Here is a 21,643-nt window from a genome sequence, read left to right as displayed (position 1 = left end):
ATAGATATTTACATACATTGCTCTGTGTTTCCAGTAGAGAAGGTAGGTCTGATCCAGGCTCCTGGTCCTTGGAGCAGGAATGAAGATGTTTGGGATGGATCTGAGTTTGTGGGGGAGCTCGTTCCACTGTCTGGGGCCAGCCGCTGAGTAAGTTCTGTCTCCTGCACAGCTGAGCTTTACCCTGGTGATAGAGAGTCCACTGGGCCAGACAAGCAGAGCTGTCACCTGCAGTCTCATCCCTGGGCCCAGGCCATGGAGCACCTTGAAGATAAGGGCCGTGCTTCCACCCAGCCTGTCCCACTGGCTGGCACTTGGGGGTCCTAGCCATGGATCTTCCCACTCCCTGCTCCATTGCATGCAGAGAGGGGGAATCAGGAGTGCAGCCCCTCTTCCCCACTTGTGTCGGGATCTGCAGACTCTAGATGGCTGTACAGGTGCTGTCCTTCCCCCTGACCCCGACCCCCACATGCCACTGAATAGAGGCCTTGGGACTAGGGACAATGGATGGGACTCACAAAGGTACTTAGATGCTGTGACACTCAGGCTTCTTGAAAAAGGGGCCCCTGTTCTTTGCAAACAACTTTCACCTCAGACCTGACAAATTCACTAGACCAATCATGTATTGCAGGTTATTTATCCATAAGGGGTAACATGTAAGGTATCTACAGAAAGCTCGTAACTTGTCAAGGCTCATAATCATTGTGAGATGTGGGTAAGGTAACATTTAAGGAATAATGTAACTATATTGACAGTTTGCTTGGCCTCGGAATAAAAGTTAATCCCCGGGGAGGGGGGGGTAATGTGCTTTAATGATGGCTGTCACCTCTCCCTGGTTATCCGGTGATGAAATGCCAGGCTCAGTTGTCTAGTCTTGCTCCATCCCAAGACTTTCAATGGCAAACCCTCAGAGACAACTGCAAACAATAAAAAATACGTGGAAGTAAAAAGGGAACATTACAACAGACAAGTGATCACCCTGCCTGGGAATACAGACAAAAGACTTTTTCAGTGTAACCCTGAAGGGGAGAGGCCCCCTGAATCCATTCATTGAGGAGACATCTTGCTGAATCGGGGTGTTTCATGAAAGTTTGGATCCTGGTTCCTGTGACACTAGCCAATTCTGCAACAGATTGAACTCGGAGTATGGGGGCGTTACTTTTCTAGCTAGGAAAGGAAACTATTGATGTGTGGCCCTAGCATGGCCGGCTCCAGCTTTTTTGCTGCCCCAAGCGGCGAAGAAAAAAAAACCTGATTGAACTGCTGCTGAAGTACTGCCCAAGAGGAAGAGACGGAGTGAAGGACCCGCCGCCAAATTGTCGCCGAAGACCCAGACGTGCTGCCCCAATAACAGACGGAGTACCACCCCTTTCTATTGGCTGCCCCAGGCACCTGCTTCCTTCACTGGTGCCTGGAGCCAGCCCTGGGCCCAGTGACATAGCCAGGTGGAGGGAATAGGGGGAACGATCAAAAAAAAAGGTGCCACCCAGTGCAGTGCTTGTTTTCACCCGGGTCTTCAGCGGCACCTCGGTGACAGGACCTTCATTCACTCCGTGGGGCTTTTGTGGCATTTCGGTGGCGAGTCCTTCAGTGCTGCCGAAGACACCCAGAGCTAGTGAAGGATCTGCTGCCAAAGACCCGGAGCACCGCCCCATCAATAAAAGTGCCACCAGGTGAGTAAAGGTTCCCCAGCGGGTGACACCTTTTTCGCTACAAGTGCTGTGTGGTTTACAGGAGCAATGATTTAAAGTGAAACTGGTAAAGTGGGATATGTTGCTCCTTTGGGGGCAGAGGTTCTGGGTTTTCTGAGAGTAGCCAGCATCAGGGGCTGGATATCACAGGGGAATGCTTCAAATGACAGACCCAGCTTGCCCATAGAGTGTCTGAAAAACAAAATAAACATTCCCCTGTGAGGCAGACAGGGATGGCCTAACGCATAGGAGAGTGCTTGAATGGCTGAAGGGCTGGTGGGGTTAGGGAGCTGATCCTAGCCACCACAGCAAGTCTCCCTCTGGCTAGAGGGTGACTCACAGTCCTGGATACCCTAAGAATATCATAGGCACCTAAACCCCAGACTTAAGCACCTAGGTTGGAATTTAGGTGCCTAAGTCTCAGTTTGAGGCTTCACTGAGATCCACAAAACTCCCAGTGGCCCATGTAGACACCTAAACTCATTTGGCACCTATGTTTTCAGGGAAAAGTCCCCTCCAGACCTAAGTTTGTGCCTTGGGGCATGCGCCCGGCTGCCTCTCTCTAGGCACCTTGAGTACTTAGCTTCTGCCTAAGCCCCAGGGTGATCTGTGAATTGGGAGAAGACAGGAGCCATCTGACTTGCATGCAGGGCCCCATCCAGTACGCTTTCTCAGAGGCCATCCACTGGAGCAGGTCCCATCAAAGTCTGGCTGCCAGAGAATGAGGTGGTGGTGTCTACCATATGGCTTCTAGTCCACTGGTTAGGACACTCAGCTGGCCTGTGGGAGCCCCAGTTCAATTCCCCTGTTTGCTTAAGGGGAAGAAATGATTTGCACAGGGATCTCCCACCTCTCAGGAGAGGTTTCCTAAGGGATATTCTGAGGGAGGATCCCTCAGTTTCAGCTGTTGCATTCTGGATCAATACCAAATCACTGGAGCAGGGGGACTGGGCTCTGGATTTCCCACCTCTCAGGTCAGTCCCTACCCACCAGGATTCACAGTCATGCTCTCTCTGGCCCAAAAATTCTTCAAGCTGTGACTCGATGTAGGGGGAGGAACAGGAAAGGGATGCAATGAGGTTCTGCACACATTAAAGGAAGTGCTGCAAGACCCAGCCAAGCAGAGGGCTGGTTTAAATCATCTCGGTCCAGGGATTGAGCGAGAAGGGAGGAAAGTGAAGGCTGGCAGGTCGGCATTGGAGATGGTAGGTCTAGCACCTTCTTCTACCTGGGGATGTGTCTGGCTTCACCTGTGCAGTGTTTAGGAAGGAGTGAGGCAGGCAGAGGAGCTGCTGCTCACAAGGGAGAGTTCCAAGCTGGCTCCTTAGCAACAGCCCTTACCCTCCACTCCAGACACCTCTGAGTGTGGGTACAGGAGACAATGCCAGGAACAGAGACCCCAAATGGCCCCGAGAGCAGGACCCTGCATGGGCAACAGGGACAATGCCCTGACAGTGTCCCACAGACTGCTGCAGAAGGAAACTCCAGGTGGTGAGGAGGGCTAAGTTCTCTCCTGTGCTCAACTCTCCAATATTAATTGAAATGAGACCACCCAGCTCCAACCAGCAGAGCCCCACTGACCACCCCTGAGTTGTCAGGGGAAGCCCCGTACCTCCCCCTGCTGCTGCCCAGCCCTGAGCAGTCAGGGAAGCCCTGCTCCACTGCCCAGCCCTGAGCTGTGAAAGGAGTCCCCATCCCCCCTCTGCCCAGCCCAGAGCACTCAGGGGAGTACCCCCTCCACTGCCCAGCCCTGAGCTGTCAAGGGAATCCCCATCCCCCCTCTGCCCAGCCCTGAGTTGTCAAGGGAGTCCCCCCTCACTGCCTAGCCCTCACATACCCAGCCCTGAGAGAGCAGAGGATCCCCATCCCCCACTGCCCAGCCCCGAGCTGCCCAGCAGAGCCCCCCATGCACCCCCACCCAGCCCTGAGCTGCTGGGGAGCCCCCAATACGCAGCCCTGAGCAGCCAGAGAGAGCCCCCCGCTGCCCAGTCCTGAGCTGCCAGGAAGACCCCCCTCACCCCCTCCTGCCCAGCCCTGAGCTGAGAAGGAGATCCCCTTTGTACCCCTATCCAGCCCTGAGCTGCCCAGGGAGAGCCCTCCCCACTGCCCAGCCCTGAATGGCCAGAGAGAACACTCCCACCCCCTTCTGCCCAGCCCTGAGCTGACAAAAAGAGTCCCCCTCCCATTTCCCAGCCCTGAGCTGCCAGGGAGAGCCCCCCCACTGGCCCTGAGTTGCCAAGGGAGGCTCCCCTCTCCTTCTTGCTGCCCACCTTGATCTAAGGAGAGCCCCCTCATGCACCATCACCAAGCCCAGAGCTGCCCAGGGAGAGCCCCAACCCTGAATAGCCAGGGAGTACCCCCTCATTGCCCACCCCTGAATGGCCAGGGAGAGTCCCCCCGCTGCCCAGCCCTGAGCAGTCACAGGAACCCCACCACCACCCAGCTCTGAGCTGCCCGGGGAGCCCCCTCTGCTGCCTAGCCCCGACTTGCTCAGGGGAGCCCCCTCCACTGTGCAGCCCTGAGTGGCCAGGGGAGCCCCCTCCCCACCCCATTGCCCAGCCCTGAGCTGACAAGGAGAGCCCCACCCACTTGCACCCAATCCTGATCTTCCAGCGGAGCCCCCACACCCAGCACTGAATGGCCAGGGAGAGAAACACACACACATCCTGCCCAGCCCTGAGCTGATAAGGAGAGCCCCCATCCCCACTACTGTGCAATTGGGATTTCACTCAGCCACCAGAGCTGAGAGTCTCTTTCCCCCAGCAAACCCATGAATATCCCCTGCACATCAGCTGGAGATCCCGACCTGGGTAGCAGAGCTAAAGGTTAAAAACCGCATGGGCGGCCCTCTTCCCCTGCTTTCCCCTTCCCTTCCTTTTTGCCTTCCCTCCAGAGCTCCTACATTAATGACTTGCTGAATGCTAGCCAATGGCTCCCTATGCCCTGGTACAGCTGAGCTTTGTGGGCGTCAGTGGGAAGAACTGGCGCACAGGAGGTGGAATAGCAGCAACCCCAGCATGAGGATTGGTTGGGAAAGTGGAGATGGGCTAACAGAGATGGCCTCATTCAAAGCCTCCCTGCCATCCAAAAGACAGTATGGAGCCTCTCGGGCCTGGGAGGCTGCTTGGCGAGCCAGCCAGCTACCCCCAGAAAGCTGAGACCTGGATGAGAGGAGCAGCCAGAACTACAACTCTTGCCAAACCACCATCCTAATTTAACTGGTTCAGACCACACTGCTCCTTTCCCCCAGATCTCTGGGCAAGGCTGGGCTTGGCCCCTGTTGGTAAGATGCCAGAGGATACATTTGCACTGTGTTTTAAACCCACGGCAGGGTGTCTCACAGCCCAGGCCTACAGACTCAGGTTCACAGAGCTCACACTATAGCCCCACACACAGCTATGTAGACATTCGGGCTGAGGCTGGATCCTGCCCTCTGAAGCCCAGGGAGAGGAGCGGCCTGATGGAGCAGCTTGCAGCATTTCAGGTTTAGACCCATGGATGGTTCCCATTTTCTCTAATTCTAATATAACTCTATTACACCTGAATATTTCTCTGATTGACTGAGATGCTCAGCTGTCTATCTAATTTATGGATAAAAACTGCCTCCATCCTCTGAGCTGAACTCATGACACTGACCAACAACATCTCACGCTCATAGTTACATTCTCCAGGATGTTCATTAACAACTTGTTGTGGAGACGATGTTGCTAAATCAAATCACTTGCCTAAAATTCCGACTGTTCCTTCTTCCCCTATGGAGGCTGGCAACTCTTGCTCTTTGAGATTCTGCATTTTATCTGCATTGTAAATATGAACTAATCAGAGAAAAGCAACAATGAGTCCAGTGGCACCTTAAAGACTAACAGATGTATTGGAGCATAAGCTCTCGTGGGTGAATATCCACTTTGCATGCATCTGACAAAGTGGGTATTCACGCACAAAAGCTTATGCTCCAATACGTCTGTTAGTCTTTAAGGTGCCACAGGACTCTTTGTTGCTTTTTACAGATCCGGACTAAAATGGCTACCCCTCTGATACTAAGCAGAGATAATGTCTGTGTCAGCTAGATGTGTCCAACAGTGTCTGTTTCAGTTTACTGTGTCAAATATGCCTGGACCTGCCTGCTGTGAAGTACTGAGGGGTTTATGGATATGTTTTTCTGATCCCTAGGGCAGCACCGTAGGACTCTGCTCCAGTCCAAGGGCTTGGGGATGTGGCTGGAATGTCACCCAACTCCTGTGCTTTGCTGCCATTAGCTGGGGTAAGCCTTACTGCAACTCTTTGGTGGCCTGCCCCTGACATTGCCGGGGGAGAATTCACAGACACATCCCTGGGAAAGCCCTGGGAGAGAAGTGGTATTGTTGTGGCACCAACAGTCACTCCTGATCTGTCCAGGGACATTTTACTGGCAGCCACATTAAAACAGTTTCATTTGGGCAAGAATTCTGACCCCGAGATGATTATTTAGGGATCTAAATCCTATTCCTCCTATTCCCTTCTTTTTGCCACTCCTGTATCCCAGAAACCAGTAGAGTCCCTAGAAATTACCTGAGAAACACTGCCTCCTGAGGCTATGGAAGCCAGGTGCTTCCACCCTAGTTACAATGGAGAGGCCTTCACATGGCCTGCTTGGCTTCCCAAAGCATCTCACAGTTCCCCAGCCAGGCCAGGGGCCGAAGAACTCCTCTGAACAGGCATAGTCCAGGCCAGCCCTCTCCTCTGACTTCATTGAGAATGTCTGGACCCCATTTCCAGCACCGGCACCAGCAGCAATCCAAGTGTTGGTGCAGATAGAGTGCAGGAGGTTGACACCTGTTATGGATTAGAGGGTCTGGGCCCTGGGAGTAACCCCTTTAGCGTGCCAGACTTCAAAGGGCAGGCCATGTGATTCTATTACTGCAGGCCTGGGCCTTCAGACTCCAGCACCCCTCCAGCACCCCTATTTCTCACTGTGGCTCTCTGCAGCTAATCCAGACAAGAGTCTGTCCCCTTTGAGGGAGCAATGCACCCAGCAGATTATGTGGCAGCCTTTTTAAAACTAGGTAGCTTTGATTAGTTATCTGGAATCCAGCATCAGTACATCCTTAGTCAGCATGAGACAGCCAAGCTTCAGAGTCCATATCAGTAGGAGCAATGGTTTTGCCATGCCCTGATTCTCCGGGGTCCTTCTTTGCTCTCTCTGACCCTGCCTGTGTGAGTCCATCTGCTCATCACAGCAACCTTAACAGACAGACAGCCACCTCATCCCTTTGTCTCCACCTATGGCCTTTTCACTCTGATTCCCTGAAGAGGTTTGGAGGAAGTTAAGCATTAATGGCCCAGTATTTGGCTCTTCCCTTATCAATGCAGGGTCTCCAATTCCTGTGTGTAGATTCCAGCCAGTTCTTGCTAAGTTGTCTGGTTCCAAGGAGAAAAACTCTTTCTGCCCAGTGGGTAACACTACAAAGTAGAGACAGACCCCGAGGTTTATAACAATTGTACAAAAAGTCCCTACATTCCTCATAGCACCTCTCAGAAATCCTGCTTGACACTGTGACTGTGTATAATTGTATCCTTCCAAGTAGCCCCTCCAGTCATGCCATCTACAGCTGGCACCCAGAACCCAGTTCAGGTAGGAGCTCCCTGGTGCACAAGATGATTGCGCCATACCTGGCCAGCCTGTGCTTGGAAAGCCCAGCTATCACATCTCCTCCAAGAACAGGTTGCTACTCGCCTCTCATGTGTGGATCCTCCCCTACCTGTTGCAGAGAGAGGAGAGCCCTCTCACATTCAGGTCTGCTCTCAGATACACAGACGCAATCCCCATTGACTCAGTTGCACCTGTGAATTGGAGGCTAGACCTGAGCCCACAGCTCTCCTAGTGGCATTTCCCATGAGGAATTAGCTGTGAAACGTGGCATGTGCTGTTGAAACGTGGATGTGCTATGTACATATATGGGGCCAGTGGCAGGGCCGCCCAGAGTAGGGGGAGAAGTGGAGCAATTTGCCCCAGGCCCGGGCCCTGCAGGGGCCCCGTGAGCCCTGGCCTGGCGCCGGTCCGGGTCTTCAGTGGCATTTTGGTGGTGGGGGGCCCTTCAGTGCTGCTGAAGATGCGGAGTGACTGAAGAGCCCCCCATCGCCAAAATGCCCCGTGAGCCCTGGCCCAGCGGCAGTCTGGGTCTTTGGTGGCAGGAGGACCTTTGGTGCTGCTGAAGACCCTGACCACCACTGAGTGAGTACAAGCGCCACAGCTCCCCTGCTTTGCCCCAGGCCCCCTGAATCCTCTGGGCGGCCCTGGCCAGTGGCATTAATTACAATGGAGCTTTGCTGGTTTACATCAGGTGAGGAGCTGTCCCATAGTGGTATCTACACCACAAGAAACAGGGCAAGGAAGAGAATATTGTTCTTGGGTGAGTTCCTTTGCGCAGGCCGGTCTGTGCTGAGTATCGCTTTTGTCTTCTGTCTGCTGGCTTGGCACCATTTGAACTGAAGAGTCTTTGATGTCTGCTCTGACCTCAGGCTCAGCATGAGCATAGAGCCTGGGGAATTACTGTGCCAGGACCTCTGCACAAAGCTCCCTGACCCCAGACCATTCAGTTGATTTGAAAATATTCTGTTCACTTTTTAAATAACTGTTCATTCTTGCACTGCCAGGCTTGAGATCAGCACCAGTGCTGTCATATCGTGAGCAGGGCTGGGGGAAGCTGTGCTCTAGGGGAATCCTGCTGCATTATTTCAAGAGGCCTTAGAGGAGGATCAGAGTGTCACATTGCTTATCTGAGCCCTTCGTGAAGTTCAAAATAGAGATGGGCACCAGCTGCAGAATGGGGGGGTCAGGTGTCCTGAGCCACAGTGCTCCATGGAAATGGGAGTCTTGAGTTCTGGTTCACCGTATTATAGAGAAGAGGCAGGGGGAGAAGTTTGGATTTTGGGGGGTTGTTTGGGCTCATCTTTAGTGTAAAGCATTTGAGGTGCATCCCTCATAACATGGGTGTAATGTTCACCAGGCAGAACAGGAATGACAAGCAGAGCTTGGTGGGTTGGAGAGACCAAAAGGTGTGAAGATTTTCATCAGCTAAACACCCAGCATTCCAGATCTCAAACCAAATCCCCAGGACATCTTGTGTCAGCAACACTGTGCTTTACTTCTCCAGGGAGGAGTTCTCTTGAGAGATTTTGAGTCCTTCTTATTCCAACCAGGCCAGAAATACCACAAGAGTATTTGTCACTCAGCAAGCTGAGTGACATAATGCTTTGGAACTCCACTTTCAGGCCCATCACTAGCAGATGTGCAGAGGGCCTCAAGCACCACATGAAAAGTAATGGGATGGGACAGCTTGCTGAGCTTCCTGAACTCCCAAAGGGCTCTGGCTTTGGCTACTGTGCAAATAAACCAATCCATCATATCAGCACTCCCATGGATTCTTATAAAACTTTAACCACAAGTCTGGCTCTTTTTGGCTCATCTAAATGGATGCCAAAGTGCTGGTCGTTTCTGGGAAATCTTTATGCTGCATGAGGCAATGCTAAAAGTGGAGCTGGTTGGGAAGTTTCCATCAAAATGTTTTGTTAAAGAAAAATGCAGATTCAACAAAATCAAAATTTTCTACAGGAAAATTTTGATATTGTTGATTTTTTTTTATTTTCCATTGAGGAAAATCTAAATCAAATTTTTTGTTTCAAGTCAATTCAACCCAAGTCAGTTTGCTATTAACTTGCATCTATCTTTGGTGACATGCTGTCTCATGGGAGTTATAGTTTGGGTGTTTCGTGCCCCCATTTTATCCAAAAGGCCAGGCTCCTTGGCCATACTATATCTTCCAAGATCCACTGTTGTCTTCCCTCTGATGGAACACGTCTGTAGTTGTATCATGGGAGACACAGACTAGCCAGGGATGTAGACCTGACTTGAAGTGAAACATTTTGACTTTTCCTAATCAACATTTTTCTGAACTCTTTCATTTTGTGAAAAAAAAATTCAAGCTTTCTGGATGAAAACAAATGTTGAAATATTGGAATTTCATGCAGAAAAACATTTTTGTTGAGCTTTATCTCTAAGGGGCAAATCCAGAAGTTGTATTAAATCTATGGTGCAAGACTTTTGATCCATGCTTTGCAAATAAAGTGTATGATATGTTCCCTGAAATGAACACTACTGAGCTGAGGGCAGGTCCCTAGGCTGCACTGTTTGGAAGAAGATCTGACTTCAGGGCTATTTTCAGAAAGATTTCCATAACCATAGAGACACTGCAATATGGTGGTTGTTTAGTAGCTAAAAACCCTGGATCGCATCAAGTAATGATGAGAAATAATATAAATAGACACTGAGTTTCAGTTATGTCACGTTCAGCTCCGTGGCTAGTTTCCATCAGGTAATGATGAGAAATAATATAAATAGACACTGTGTTTCAGTTATGTCACGTTCAGCTCCACGGGTAGTTTCAGCCTTGATTTGTAGTTCATTTTTATCTTTTCCTGATTTGTAAGCACTACCAGCTGGGCCAGCTTCTTCACAAAACTCAGTTTTACAAAGTTCTCCAAAAATGTCTTGTATAGTTATATTAGCTGCTAAAGCAGAGAAGTGACAAACACCAGCAACTTATGAGAATGCTCAAATCTGGCTCTGGATTCAGACTTTGTTGCTGGCTTCATATGTAAAAGTACAAAGGAAAGATTAAAATTAAAATTAAGTTAATCCCATATTTCTGTGCCTGTCAAAAGAGGGCCTTGAGCACTTATATGAGGAAAAATAAGTTTTAATGAACCTCCTTAAAAACAATTCCCCCTCTGGGAAATCCTTTTGGTTCTTCCTGGTGCACTGAAGGTATCCCAGCATACATCCTTCAGTGACAACAGCATAGAATCCATTTATGGATCACAGTGAGACATTTGATATTTGTGGTGTCTCGTTTTGGGATACTTTCGTTACACTACAACCTACCAAAGGATTTCATAGAATGGGGGGAGAGGGGGAAAGGGGTTGGTTAGTTAGCTGTCTCTTAGCTTGTTAGCCTCTGCTGAGTGGAGACATTCAGACCAGAAATCAAAGCCTAAAGCCATTTTAATTTTTGAAGTTCACCTTTTACCAGTTTTCAGTCCCTGTATCTCTTATTTCACTAAACTCTGCTAGTTAGGTAGAGACTCTCAGCATGAGATTTGTGATGTCAGATCCAAGAATAACACATATAGGTCATTAGAACTGGACTGATCTCTTATAGGCAGGCTGGTAGCGCTGCTTATCATTAAGGTTGGCCAATACTTCCTATTATAAGATCCGGTTTTCAGTTGCTTATAACTTTGCCAGGCTTTAACCATTTGGATTGACATTTTTCCATATGGGTTATCTGCCCCAAGCTGAACTATTGGGAAAATTTCAACCAAAACAGTTCAGCCATTTCTAAGAATAAGGCTATGGAAAAAATATGTTGTTTTCTTGATGTTCAAAAAATCTGGTGAGCTTTTCATTGAAAAGCTCTGGTGCCCCCATACTTTGGAGCAGGAACTTGAAATTTGGCAGGGAGTAGGTGTTTGCGTCAGGAAGATGCCTGTGAAAATCTGCCCAAAAATTTGGCCAAGTTATAAGCCTTTGAAAAACTGCAGTTTGTAGAGACTTTGATTTTAGCAGCCACATTCCCTGAAAATTCCATGTATAATATTGGTCATGCTCCAGCTCGGGGCAAGAGCCAGACCTGCAGTGGGTGGGGATGGCAGAGGATGTAGATTGGGAAAAGGAGTCCAGGGGGAAGACTGGGACTGGAGGTTTACATTAGAGAGAAAAAAACTGGGATTGGGAATTGGATAGGGGCTGGAACTCTCTGGGCAAGGAGACTGGGACTGGGATCCAGGGGAGACTGGGACTGATTGGGCAAGGAGACTGGGACTGGGATCTAGGGAGGAAAATGAGGGGAGTGGGAGCAGGTAGGTTGGGGAAGAGTGATGTTGGATGAGGATCTTGGGGGATCTTGGGATTATTTAAGCAAGGTGACTGGGATGCAGAACTGGTAGGGTAGGAGGAAGGAGGGAAGGGGGAGGGGAGACAACTCATAGACTCATAGACTTTAAGGTAAGAAGGGACCATTATGATCATCTAGTCTGACCTCCTGCACAATGCAGGCCACAGAATTTCACCCATCCACTTCAATAACAAACCTCTAACCTATGTCTGAGTTATTGAAGTCCTCAAATTGCGGTTTGAAGACCTCAAGCTGAAGAGAAGCCTCCAGAAAGTGACTTGTGCCCCATGCTGCAGAGGAAGGCAAACAACTCTGCCAAGGAGCTGGTGTTCAGGGGGAATGGTTGGGCAAGGACACTGGGGGAAGGAGGCCGGAGATAGCTGCTGAGACTGGATGACAAACCCAGGGAGGGATAGTGGCCCTGTGAGCCAATAGGGATATAGATTGGATGAAGAGCCAGGATGGGGGGAGTGGGAGAACTGGGACTGCCTGGGCAAGGAGCCTGGGGACAAGGAGCTTGGAGGGTGGGGGGAAACTGAGAGTGGCCAGGACTGGAGAGTGGGACTGGGTGTGGAGGGATGCCTGCGGTAGGGCAGGGAGTCCAGAGAGGTGAGACTAGGGCTTGCTAGACAATGAGACTGGGACTGAGATGAGGAGCCAGGAATGGGCAAGGGACATGCCTGGGACAGGGACAGGTTGGAGCAGACAGGGCAGAAGGGGCCATGCTTAGGAGACAGAGGCAGAAGAGTCTGTGGCCACCAGAGAACACTCTCCTCTAGAGCCTGGAATGGAGCCCACAATTCCTAAGTTCTCTGCTGTCAGCAAGTATCTATGAAATCCGCTGGCAAAATGTATGTTTCATATCCCTCTAGTGCTGACCCATAGGGACTATGAAAACCTGCTACTGGTATTGGTTCCTCCATTAGCTTAGGTAGCAGAGGTCTGTGCACCTGATCTCAGGATTTTAACCTTGCTGATGATCCATATTGGTGTCACTATGATGCCACGTGAGAGAGCTTCTGTTTTTTACAATTTGCTTTTTAAAAAACGTAGGAAATTACACACACACACACACACAAACCTACTTTAAACGAACATTTTTAATGTTTCAAAGTCAAGAACTCATACCATAGGAAATGCCAGAACCCTTGCCTTGCTGAGTGCACAGGATGGACCTATGCTAGGGAATGAATCCAGATTGTACAGTGAAAAAAGCTGTTGTCTGTAGGAACCCAACCTCATCTGTTGCAGGAGTTGGAAGGTATTTGATGAATGAGGCAGAGGGCTGCAAGAAGACAAGGGATGGTTTCAAGGGTAAGGCTGTTGACTGCCGCCCTGGAGAACTGGATTCTGCCTCTGCCCCAGAGCAAGTCACTTAAACCAAACTTCCCAGGTGGCCACTGAATGTGTGTTCCTCACTTTCTGGGTTCTCAAATTGAGACCCTATGATCTGATTTGCAGAAGTGCTGAGCACTCACTGCTGCAACTGAAGTCAATGGGAACAGTGCTCTGAACATAGAAAGTGCTTTATAATGCTAAATACTTCAGAAAATCAGGTCCTAGGGGTCTCAAATGTAGAGCCCTGCATGGATACACAGTTTATATCCACGGATGCGGATATCTGTGGATATAAAGCAGATATCCATGGATTTGCAGGACTCCAGTGACAATGAGTGAGATAATCAGGGCCATGGCCAACAACTGGGCCAGAAACCACAGCATGTCAGGCTGCCGCTCGCAGGACCTAGCACCCAGCCCAGGAAGCTCCTCAGGCATGGCTGTACCTCCTCCAGCCCTGCCCACTGGGGTGGGCACTAGGCTCACTGGCAGCTTTCTCTGGTCACACTAGTGTGTGCAAGAGGTATCTCCTGACCAGGAGCATGTAAGCCTGTCTCACTCGTTGTCACTACAGCCCTGCAAGTCTGCAGATATCTGCTTTATATCCATGGATATGTGCATCTGTGGATATAATTATGTATCTGCACAGGGCTCTACTCAAATGGGACACCCAAAATTACTTTCGACCTTAATCTCTCTAGTCCAGGTCCTCAAAGGTATTTAGGCACCTAACTTGCCATAAAATCAATGGCAGTTAGGTGGCTAAATACCTTTGAGAACCAGTGCCTCTATGCCTCTGTTCCCATCTTTGAAATGGGGATAATACCACCTGCTCATCTCCCAGAGTTGTTGTGAGGATAATCTCATTAATGTTTGTGAAGCACTCAGATACTGTAATGATGAGCACTATAGAAAAGCCTTTGGGGAAATGAATAATTCTGTCTTCAGAGCAGGGTTTGTATAGTGTGCAGTAAATAAGGCTGGGGTGGTCACACATTGACAAGTGAGGAGAAAACAAACTATTGAATAGCTAGCTCCTCATTCAGTGAGCACCGTCCATCCTCTGCAGCAAGTGAGGCAGAGGACCTATGGAAAAATTGTATGTTATCATGCCATTAAAGACTATACCATCACGCATACGCACAAGGGGGCTGAACTCAGTTACATGGGCAACCTTAATTGTGGCATTTCCTAATGTTTGAGCGCTTGACTTTGCAACCTAAATAATGTTCTTTTAATGCAGTTCTTTTGTGTGTGATATAAGATATAGTCTGGTGTCACCCATTGATAGTCAACCCATAGCTTTGTCACTGACTGTAACACAAGTTTGCCTGTTTTTACCCTTTCCAACAGTGCTCATGACTCAGATGGAAGTGGGAGCCTGGACCTACCATTATGGTAACAAATCTGATTACTCATGGGAGCTGGCCAGAAACTTTTGCAGGTCATTCTACACTGACCTCGTAGCAATCCAGAACCAGGCGGAAATTGCTTATCTCAACAGTGTCTTACCCCACTACAAAACATACTACTGGATTGGGATACGAAAGATAAAGAATGTCTGGACCTGGGTTGGTACCAACAAGGTCCTGACGAAGGAGGCTGAGAATTGGGCTAACAGGGAACCCAACAATAAAGGGAAGAACCAAGACTGTGTGGAGATTTACATAAAGAGGGACCGTGATGCTGGAAGATGGAATGATGAGCACTGCCAAAAGAAAAAGAAGGCGCTGTGTTACCAAGGTAACCACCCCACCACTGTCATTCTCTATGTAAGTGTGTGTCTGTCTAACATGTAAGGCTGGGGAGAGTTGCTGGATTGACAGCTCTGGAGAATTAAGTCCCTAATTGTCCATAGAAGAGTATCAATGGGCTGGCTGCCTCCCATGCCCCCTCGTGGTCTGAGGTTGCTCCGCAAACCACTCTCGCCTTGCCTGAATGGAGTCTTTCCTTATTTCCTGGAGTATGTTCTCCCTGGCTCTCAGCCTTTTTCAGCCCTCTGGCTCCGGCTTCCTTCCAGGCACAAACCCTGCCAGCTGGTGAAGGGTTTCCTGCAGGAGCCTCCTGGCTTATCTCTCCCTGAGCATCCCCCTCCTCTGAAGCTTCCTGCTTGTCCAGGGACATCAGCTGACTCCTGCTCAGCTGTGCCTTCCTTGTAACGAGCATTACCTGGCCTCAGGCCTCTAGCCCTTAAAGGGCCAGACACACTATTACAACGAGATATAGTCTGGGCAGAGGACCTTAACCCACCCACCCAGCTAGAGTGCCTCAACCCTGATCTGTAGGGTCAGTCGGTCTCCATGGCCCACTGAGTCCTGACTTCTCTGTGGAGACAGCCACCAAGGGCCTGGTTAGTGCTAGCTGGTGTTAGACATTAGTGATATTGTCCCATGGCCGGCAGCACAGGCCTGCACCCTCTTTGCATGTTAGCTTCTGTGTGCAACACTTGTGCTTGGGAGCACTCACTGCTGTGGTGTTCTCTGTGTCTCGCTGGTTCCTTTGGTTGGGAAGTTAAAGTTCTGCCTTCCAAGTTCTCCCTCACAAATGGGCCATGCAGACAGGAGCTGAACCTGTTCTCTGAATGAGTCTTGCTTTGATCCCTACATACTTCTCATCACAAAGTCCCATTGTAAATTGATATGCCAGGTGCTTGGCCCCAGGAGCACCTGTTCTGAGCCCTTGAGAGATGCAGTGGAGTCTCCCTGCCAAAGAGTTACTTATCCTCTTCAGAGTGCAATCAGTGCAAGGGCAGGGAGGGACAGGGAAGTCAAAGCACAGCCTGATAACCAAACGTGGCACACGGTGGCCTCTGATTAATGCATGTGTGTGTCCCCTGCGGGCCTAGCATGCAACACTCCATCTCAATCCAGAGAGCAGCCTACCCATCCAGGTCAGCGCTGTCCACAGGCAGCGCCTCTGGGTCCAAGAGCAGTGTGAGAATCTGTCCAAAGCAGCCACTGCTTCCAAATTTCTGGAAAGGTGCCAATGCCACCTGGCTGGGCAAAACTTGGGTGCCCTTGCAGGGCCTGAGCCAAGGCCTTTGAAGGCAGAGTTTTTTTCCCATGGCTTGAACAGGCTCTAAAAGAATCCCACAATTAAGAAAAGCAACAGGGATGGAGTGCAGGATCCAGGCAGTGGGGTGGGTTATGATTTGTCTCTAAGGATCTGCTAGGGTGGATCCTAACCCAGCTGTACCTCTGCAGCGTCTTGTCAGCGTTCCTCCTGCAGCCAGCGTGGTGAGTGTGTGGAGACCATCGGGAACTACACCTGTGATTGCTACCCTGGTTTCTACGGGCCTGAGTGTGAACAAGGTGAGAGAAGCTGAACAGGGACACTAGGGGAGGGAGCCCTGCTGCAGAGCCTGCTATAGTCACTGCATTTACTTTCTGGAAGGTCTCCCCAGAGACCTCCTCTGGGACAATGGCCTGGGCACCCATCAGTGCTGCTCCTAGATTCATCAAAGAGGGACACTAGCACAGCTGGAGGAATGGCCTTTGCTATTGCTCCCTGGCCAAGGAGGCAGAATGGGTGGTGTTGTAGCTTCTCAAGTGCCTGACCGCACTGCTGCTATAGCGCACCGCCCCAGGTCAGCCCAGGCAGTTTCTCCCTTAGGGGTAAGGCTACACCCCTATCCTGCTGTCAGTCTGGATCTGCCCTAGCAGCATAAACAGTTGCTATCTCCCTTAGGGCTGAGCAGGGTGCCCAGGCCTCAACTGGGGGCGGAGCCTCCTGCTGTGCTGAGCCTGCAGCAGCTTCCAGGCCTGGAAAGTCTATCAGCTGGTGGGTGCATTAGCTTGTGCCCGACTGCCAGCAGAGTTGGCTTTATGACCCACGGGGCCCGACTGGAATACTTGGTGACGGTCTGCGGCTTTGGCGGCATTTTGGCAGCGGGGGGTCCACTCTGGGTCTTCCGCAGCACCAGAGGACCCCCTACCGCTGAAATGCCACTGAAGACCCCCGGAGCAGACTCCCTGCCACCAAAATGCTGCCGAAGACCCTTGGAGCGGGGGCCCCTTAGGCGCAGGCGCAAGGCCCTCTTCAGCGCGGAGCCCGATTCCCGGGAATCAGTGGAATTGGTGTAAAGCCGGCCCTGACTGCCAGACACTTCTCAGACAGGCTACTTATCTCACTCTGTTACCCAGAGAAAGCATGTGCCCTTCTCCTTGCCTTGCAGAGCTCAGCCCCAGCAGGGCTGTCACAGCACATCTCCACTGAAGCTGGGTGCAAGCCTAGCTAGCCAGACTTGGGCTAGGGGGCTCCAGCCCGAGCTTTACAAATAGCAGTATGGATGTTGCAGCTCCTGCTGAAGCTCAAGCCAAGGGGCTGGGGTAGACTGTGCTCCAGAGAGCCTGAGACCTGGGAACTTGAGGAGCAACAGGCATGTGTGCTTGAAACCCCTCCCCCTGCCTCCCAGCTGCTCATGCTGCTGTATGTCCTTTTAGTTGTGAGGTGCAAAAACCTTGACCCCAGGCCTGACTGCAGCCATCCCCTGGGGGAATTTAGCTACAACTCCACATGCAAGTTCCAGTGCCAGGAAGGGTTTGAACTGCAAGGGCTGGACACACTGCTGTGCTTGACGTCGGGGAACTGGACAGCAGGGGCTCCAGAGTGTGCAAATGGGTGCCAGGAGCTGTTCCTGCCTCCTCCCCACTGATTTTATAGTGGAATTCTCAGAGCCTATGTTGGGAGTAACCCAGATCCACTGATGCTGATTGGAAGTTGGGAACCTCATCTCTTTGAACAGCCCCAGACTTAGCATTTAATACCTTTGGCTTCTCATGTGGTGTTTGCAGCTGGTGTTTGGCCTGGAGCCCTCGCTAATCTTTCTATCTCTCTGGGGTTTACACCACACTCATCTCCGTGTTATCTGTGCTTTACCAGCTCTACATGTACAAGTATCATCTCTGACTGGTTTCCCTATCCTCCCATAGTGGTTTGTTTTTAACTGTAAAATGCAGTTGAGCTCCAGCTTAATTATAACTGGTTTGATGTATTTAGCTTGGGAAGTTCCACAACAATCACAGGGACCACCCGAGTTTGCAGGCTGGACAAGGGTTGTCCCCTGCCACATCTGTCAAACTTCAGCAGTGTGTCCAAAGAGTCCCATACAGATATTGTAGGGCAGGGTGCATGGACTGGCCATTGGAGGGGGATCTCATACTCTGGTGATGTGGAGGAGAAATTCACTTCTTGTGGAATTATACTAAGTTAGGGATACTCGACATTAATGAAGTCACAGGGCTTAGAGATGGGGGTAGACCAGACAGCCCCCCATGCTCATCCCCTGGCTAGAAGCATTGCAGGATGTTGCCTCATCAGTTATCATCCTAGGATCTGTGCCACCATTTTCTTTGGAGAATACTGCACTGCCATCTTGGACATCTTGCCATCCATGCTCAGGCCTGAATTGCACGGTGATTCTGGAGGCAGGGCATCCCAGAGTCCTGTGTTTCTTGTGTTGCTGTTTCCCTGTAAAATGTGCTCAATTTACAAGTAAAAAGATGTTTTCTCCTATGTGTCAGCTGCAACACCTTGTGAATGTCAATCTGGGTACACATACAGGTCCGAGGCTAATGCTCCATTATTAGCAGAGCTTCAGTTGTCTGCTCTTGCTGCTCACAAACTCCAGCAGGTTCTCAGACCGTTATATGGTGGTCTGAAAGGGAAACTTCATTGCACCAGCCTTGCAAACCTGGCCTGGGACTGCTGAGTCAAGCTGAGTTATTTTCTTTCTCTACATTGTACCAGGTAACACAGACTCTCCATATGACACAAGTCCCGTTCAGTGACATCTCGCCAACCCAGCTGCTGTGCAAAAATATGCACAGGTGACACTGATGGGAGGTTAGACATAGTTCCATTGATGATGCACAAGAAGCAATGGGGCTGCTGGTCACTCCTTATTCCTGCTTCTTGCTCCAGCCTAGTAAATGTAAGGAGTGGCAACATTTCTTTGAGTCACTAAAGACAGGTGCATGGGGAGCAGACCAACTGAGTAGGGGCTTGTCTACACATAGCTTTTGTACCACATTAACTAGATCTGTTTAGAAATCAATGTAGCTAACGCTGGCGAGGCTGCAGTGACATCGGCACAGAGATGCTTAGAGAAGTTGGGCTATTTCTGTAATGTACAGGGTAAATAAACAGCTCTCACACTGCACAAGCTGTGAGCTGCCCAGCCTAGGCAGGGCCATTGACCCATACTCTTCACCAGACCAGAACCACACTTGCAGTGGTGTTTGAGATCATAGAATCATAGAAGAATCATAGAATATCAGGGTTGGAAGAGACCTCAGGAGGTCATCTAGTCCAACCCCCTGCTCAAAGGAGGACCTGCAGGAAGCTAGAGAGATGGTCACAGCCCCATGACATGACATTCCCCATCTGCAGCCTCACTGGACATTAAAGACAGATGGCCCTAGAGGAAATGGAAAGGAGAATCTCCATTTCTCAAAGCAGGACCAACACCAACTAAATCATCCCAGCCAGGGCTTTGTCAAGGGCTTAAAAACCTCTAAAGATGGAAATTCCACTACCTCCCTAGGTAACCCATTGCAGGTCTTTCCTAGGGAAATATTGTTTCCTAATATCCAACCTAGACCTCCCCCACTGCAACTTGAAACCATTGCTCCTTGTTCTGTCATCTGTCACCACTGAGAACAGCCAAGCTTCATCCTCTTTGGAACCCCCATTCAGGTAGTTGAAGGCTGCTATCAAATCCCTGCTCGTTCTTCTCTTTTGCAGACTAAACAAGCCCAGTTCCCTCAGCCTGTCTTCGTAAGTCATGTGCCCCAGCCCCCTGATCATTTTCATTGCCCTCCACTGGACTCTCTCCAATTTGTCCACATCCTTTCTGTACTGGGGTGCCCAAAACTGGACACAGTACTCCAGATGTGGCCTCACCAGTGCCGAATACAGGGGAATAATCACTTTCCTCGATCTGCTGGCAATGCTCCTACTAATGCACTACACTGGCGCAGGCTGGGTGTTTCCTGTCTGCCTGGTGCCTGCAGGGAGCTAGAGAGATGGTCACAGCCCCATGACATGACATTTCCCAGCTGTAGCCTCATTGGACGTTAATGAGAGCTGGCCCTAGGGGAAATGGAAAAGAGACTCTCCTCTTATCTCTTGAAAAACACTGAGTTTCTAGCCCTGCTTCTTGTGCAGACACCCTTGGAAATGTAACCAAGGCAACTCTGAGGCTAGGGCAGGATGCTTGTCGCTAAAGATCACCAGGGATTCCCAGGGCTGGGGGTGCAAAATCACAGCTAGATGTCCCTAGTTCATGTGGCTAGAGAGGGTAGGATTCCAGGCTAGCCTCCTGACCTCAGGGCAGCTCCAGCCTCTGCCAGCAGCTGCCTATGGCTGAGCCAGCTCCTCTGCTGGACAGACGAAGGTATAACATGATCCAAGGGCTGGAAGCTGAAGCCAGATAAATTCAGACTGGAATTGCCCATGAGAATAATTAACATTGGAACAACTTACCAAGGGGTGTGGGGGATTCTCCATCCCTTGAACTGCTATACAGGAGGTCAGACTATATCATCATAATGGTCACTTCTGGCCTTAACATCTATTAATCAAGTTGCCTCTTACCCTTCTCTTTATAAGATAAATAGATCTTTTTTGTTCTTACTAGAGGGCAGGTTTCATAGCTTTCATTAGCCTCATAGTTTTTTTCTGAACCCATTCCAGTTTTGCAAAGCCCTTTTAAAAGTGTGTGCCCAGAACTGGACACAGGCTTCTATTAGTGGTGTCACCTGCGCTGTGTTTAGAGGCAAAATCCCTCTCTACTTGCACTCAATATTCACCTGTATCTGCACAGATCAGTTCTGGGCAGGGGCGGCAGGTTTGTATAATTTTTGGTGGCGTCCAGAACAGGTCTAAATCCCGTCCCTCATACCTGCCTTGTAAGATGATATATATATTTTAAAATAATTTAAAAATATAAGGGCTGTGGGGTGGGGCTGGTGATGAGAAGTTTGGGGGGTGGGAGCGGCTCAGGCTTTGCGTGCAGGGTTGAGGGCTGTGGGGTGGGGCTGGGGATGAGGGGTTCACGATGCAGGAGGGAGCTCAGGGCTAGGGCAGAAGGTTAGAGTATGGGGGGATGAGGGCTCTGGCTAGGGCTGGGGATGAGGGGTTTGGGGTGTGGGAAGGGCTTAGGGCTAGGCCAGAGGGTTGAGGTGTGGGGAGATGATGGCTTTGTCTGAGGGTACAGGTTCTGGGGTGGGATGGGGCTGGGGCTGAGGAGTTTGGGGTGTAGCTGAGTTGCCCTGGGACTGGGGTCAGAGAGAAGGACTCCCCCCAGCCCTCTTCCTGCCAGTAGCCACAAGCTCTGGGGGAGGTCCCCACCCCGGCAGCACACTTGGCTCACACCACTATCACTGCACGTGCTCCTAGGGCCCCTCTCAGGTCCAGGAAGCCCCCTCACCTTCCCTGTGGTGGGTGCCAGGATGCGGGTGCTGCCATCACATGTGCTCCTCCTCCCCTGCTGCTGTGCCTCACTGTAGCCTCCCTGAGGGTGGGGGATGGGACTGCCCCTTGCCCAGTGTGGGGTAGGATTGGTGACTGGAATGGGGGTGGGGTCCCCTGTGCTGGTGGAGGGTCCCACAGGAAAAGGGAAGGGTCCAAGGTGGAAGGACAGGGGCAGGGTCAGCCTGCCCTAGCACAACAGGATGGGGGGCG

General features: G+C 50.6%; 1 protein-coding gene across 7 annotated transcripts in view; it reads left to right on the top strand.

The window, feature by feature from the left end:
* The first annotated feature begins 2,794 nt into the window (after positions 1 to 2,794).
* LOC116839180 (P-selectin-like) overlaps positions 2,795 to 21,643 on the top strand; it is a 66,977-nt gene continuing 48,128 nt past the window's right edge. For 5 of the 7 annotated variants that reach the window (XM_032804918.2, XM_075067989.1, XM_032804915.2 and 2 more), the window contains exons 1-4: positions 2,811 to 2,893; positions 5,859 to 5,949; positions 14,312 to 14,701; positions 16,162 to 16,269. In XM_032804918.2, coding sequence (XP_032660809.1) covers positions 2,891 to 2,893; positions 5,859 to 5,949; positions 14,312 to 14,701; positions 16,162 to 16,269 — 592 coding nt within the window. In that variant the 5' untranslated portion in view covers positions 2,811 to 2,890. Of the gene's footprint in view, positions 2,894 to 5,858; positions 5,950 to 14,311; positions 14,702 to 16,161; positions 16,270 to 21,643 lie in introns of all 7 variants that reach the window. The other 2 variants (XM_032804914.2, XM_075067988.1) reach the window with 2 other exon arrangements.

This window comes from Chelonoidis abingdonii, chromosome 7, assembly GCF_003597395.2.
Source record: "Chelonoidis abingdonii isolate Lonesome George chromosome 7, CheloAbing_2.0, whole genome shotgun sequence".
Classification (NCBI taxonomy): Eukaryota; Metazoa; Chordata; order Testudines; family Testudinidae; genus Chelonoidis; species Chelonoidis abingdonii.
Note: the sequence above shows the minus strand (reverse complement) of the source record. Positions and strands in the feature narration are given on the sequence as shown.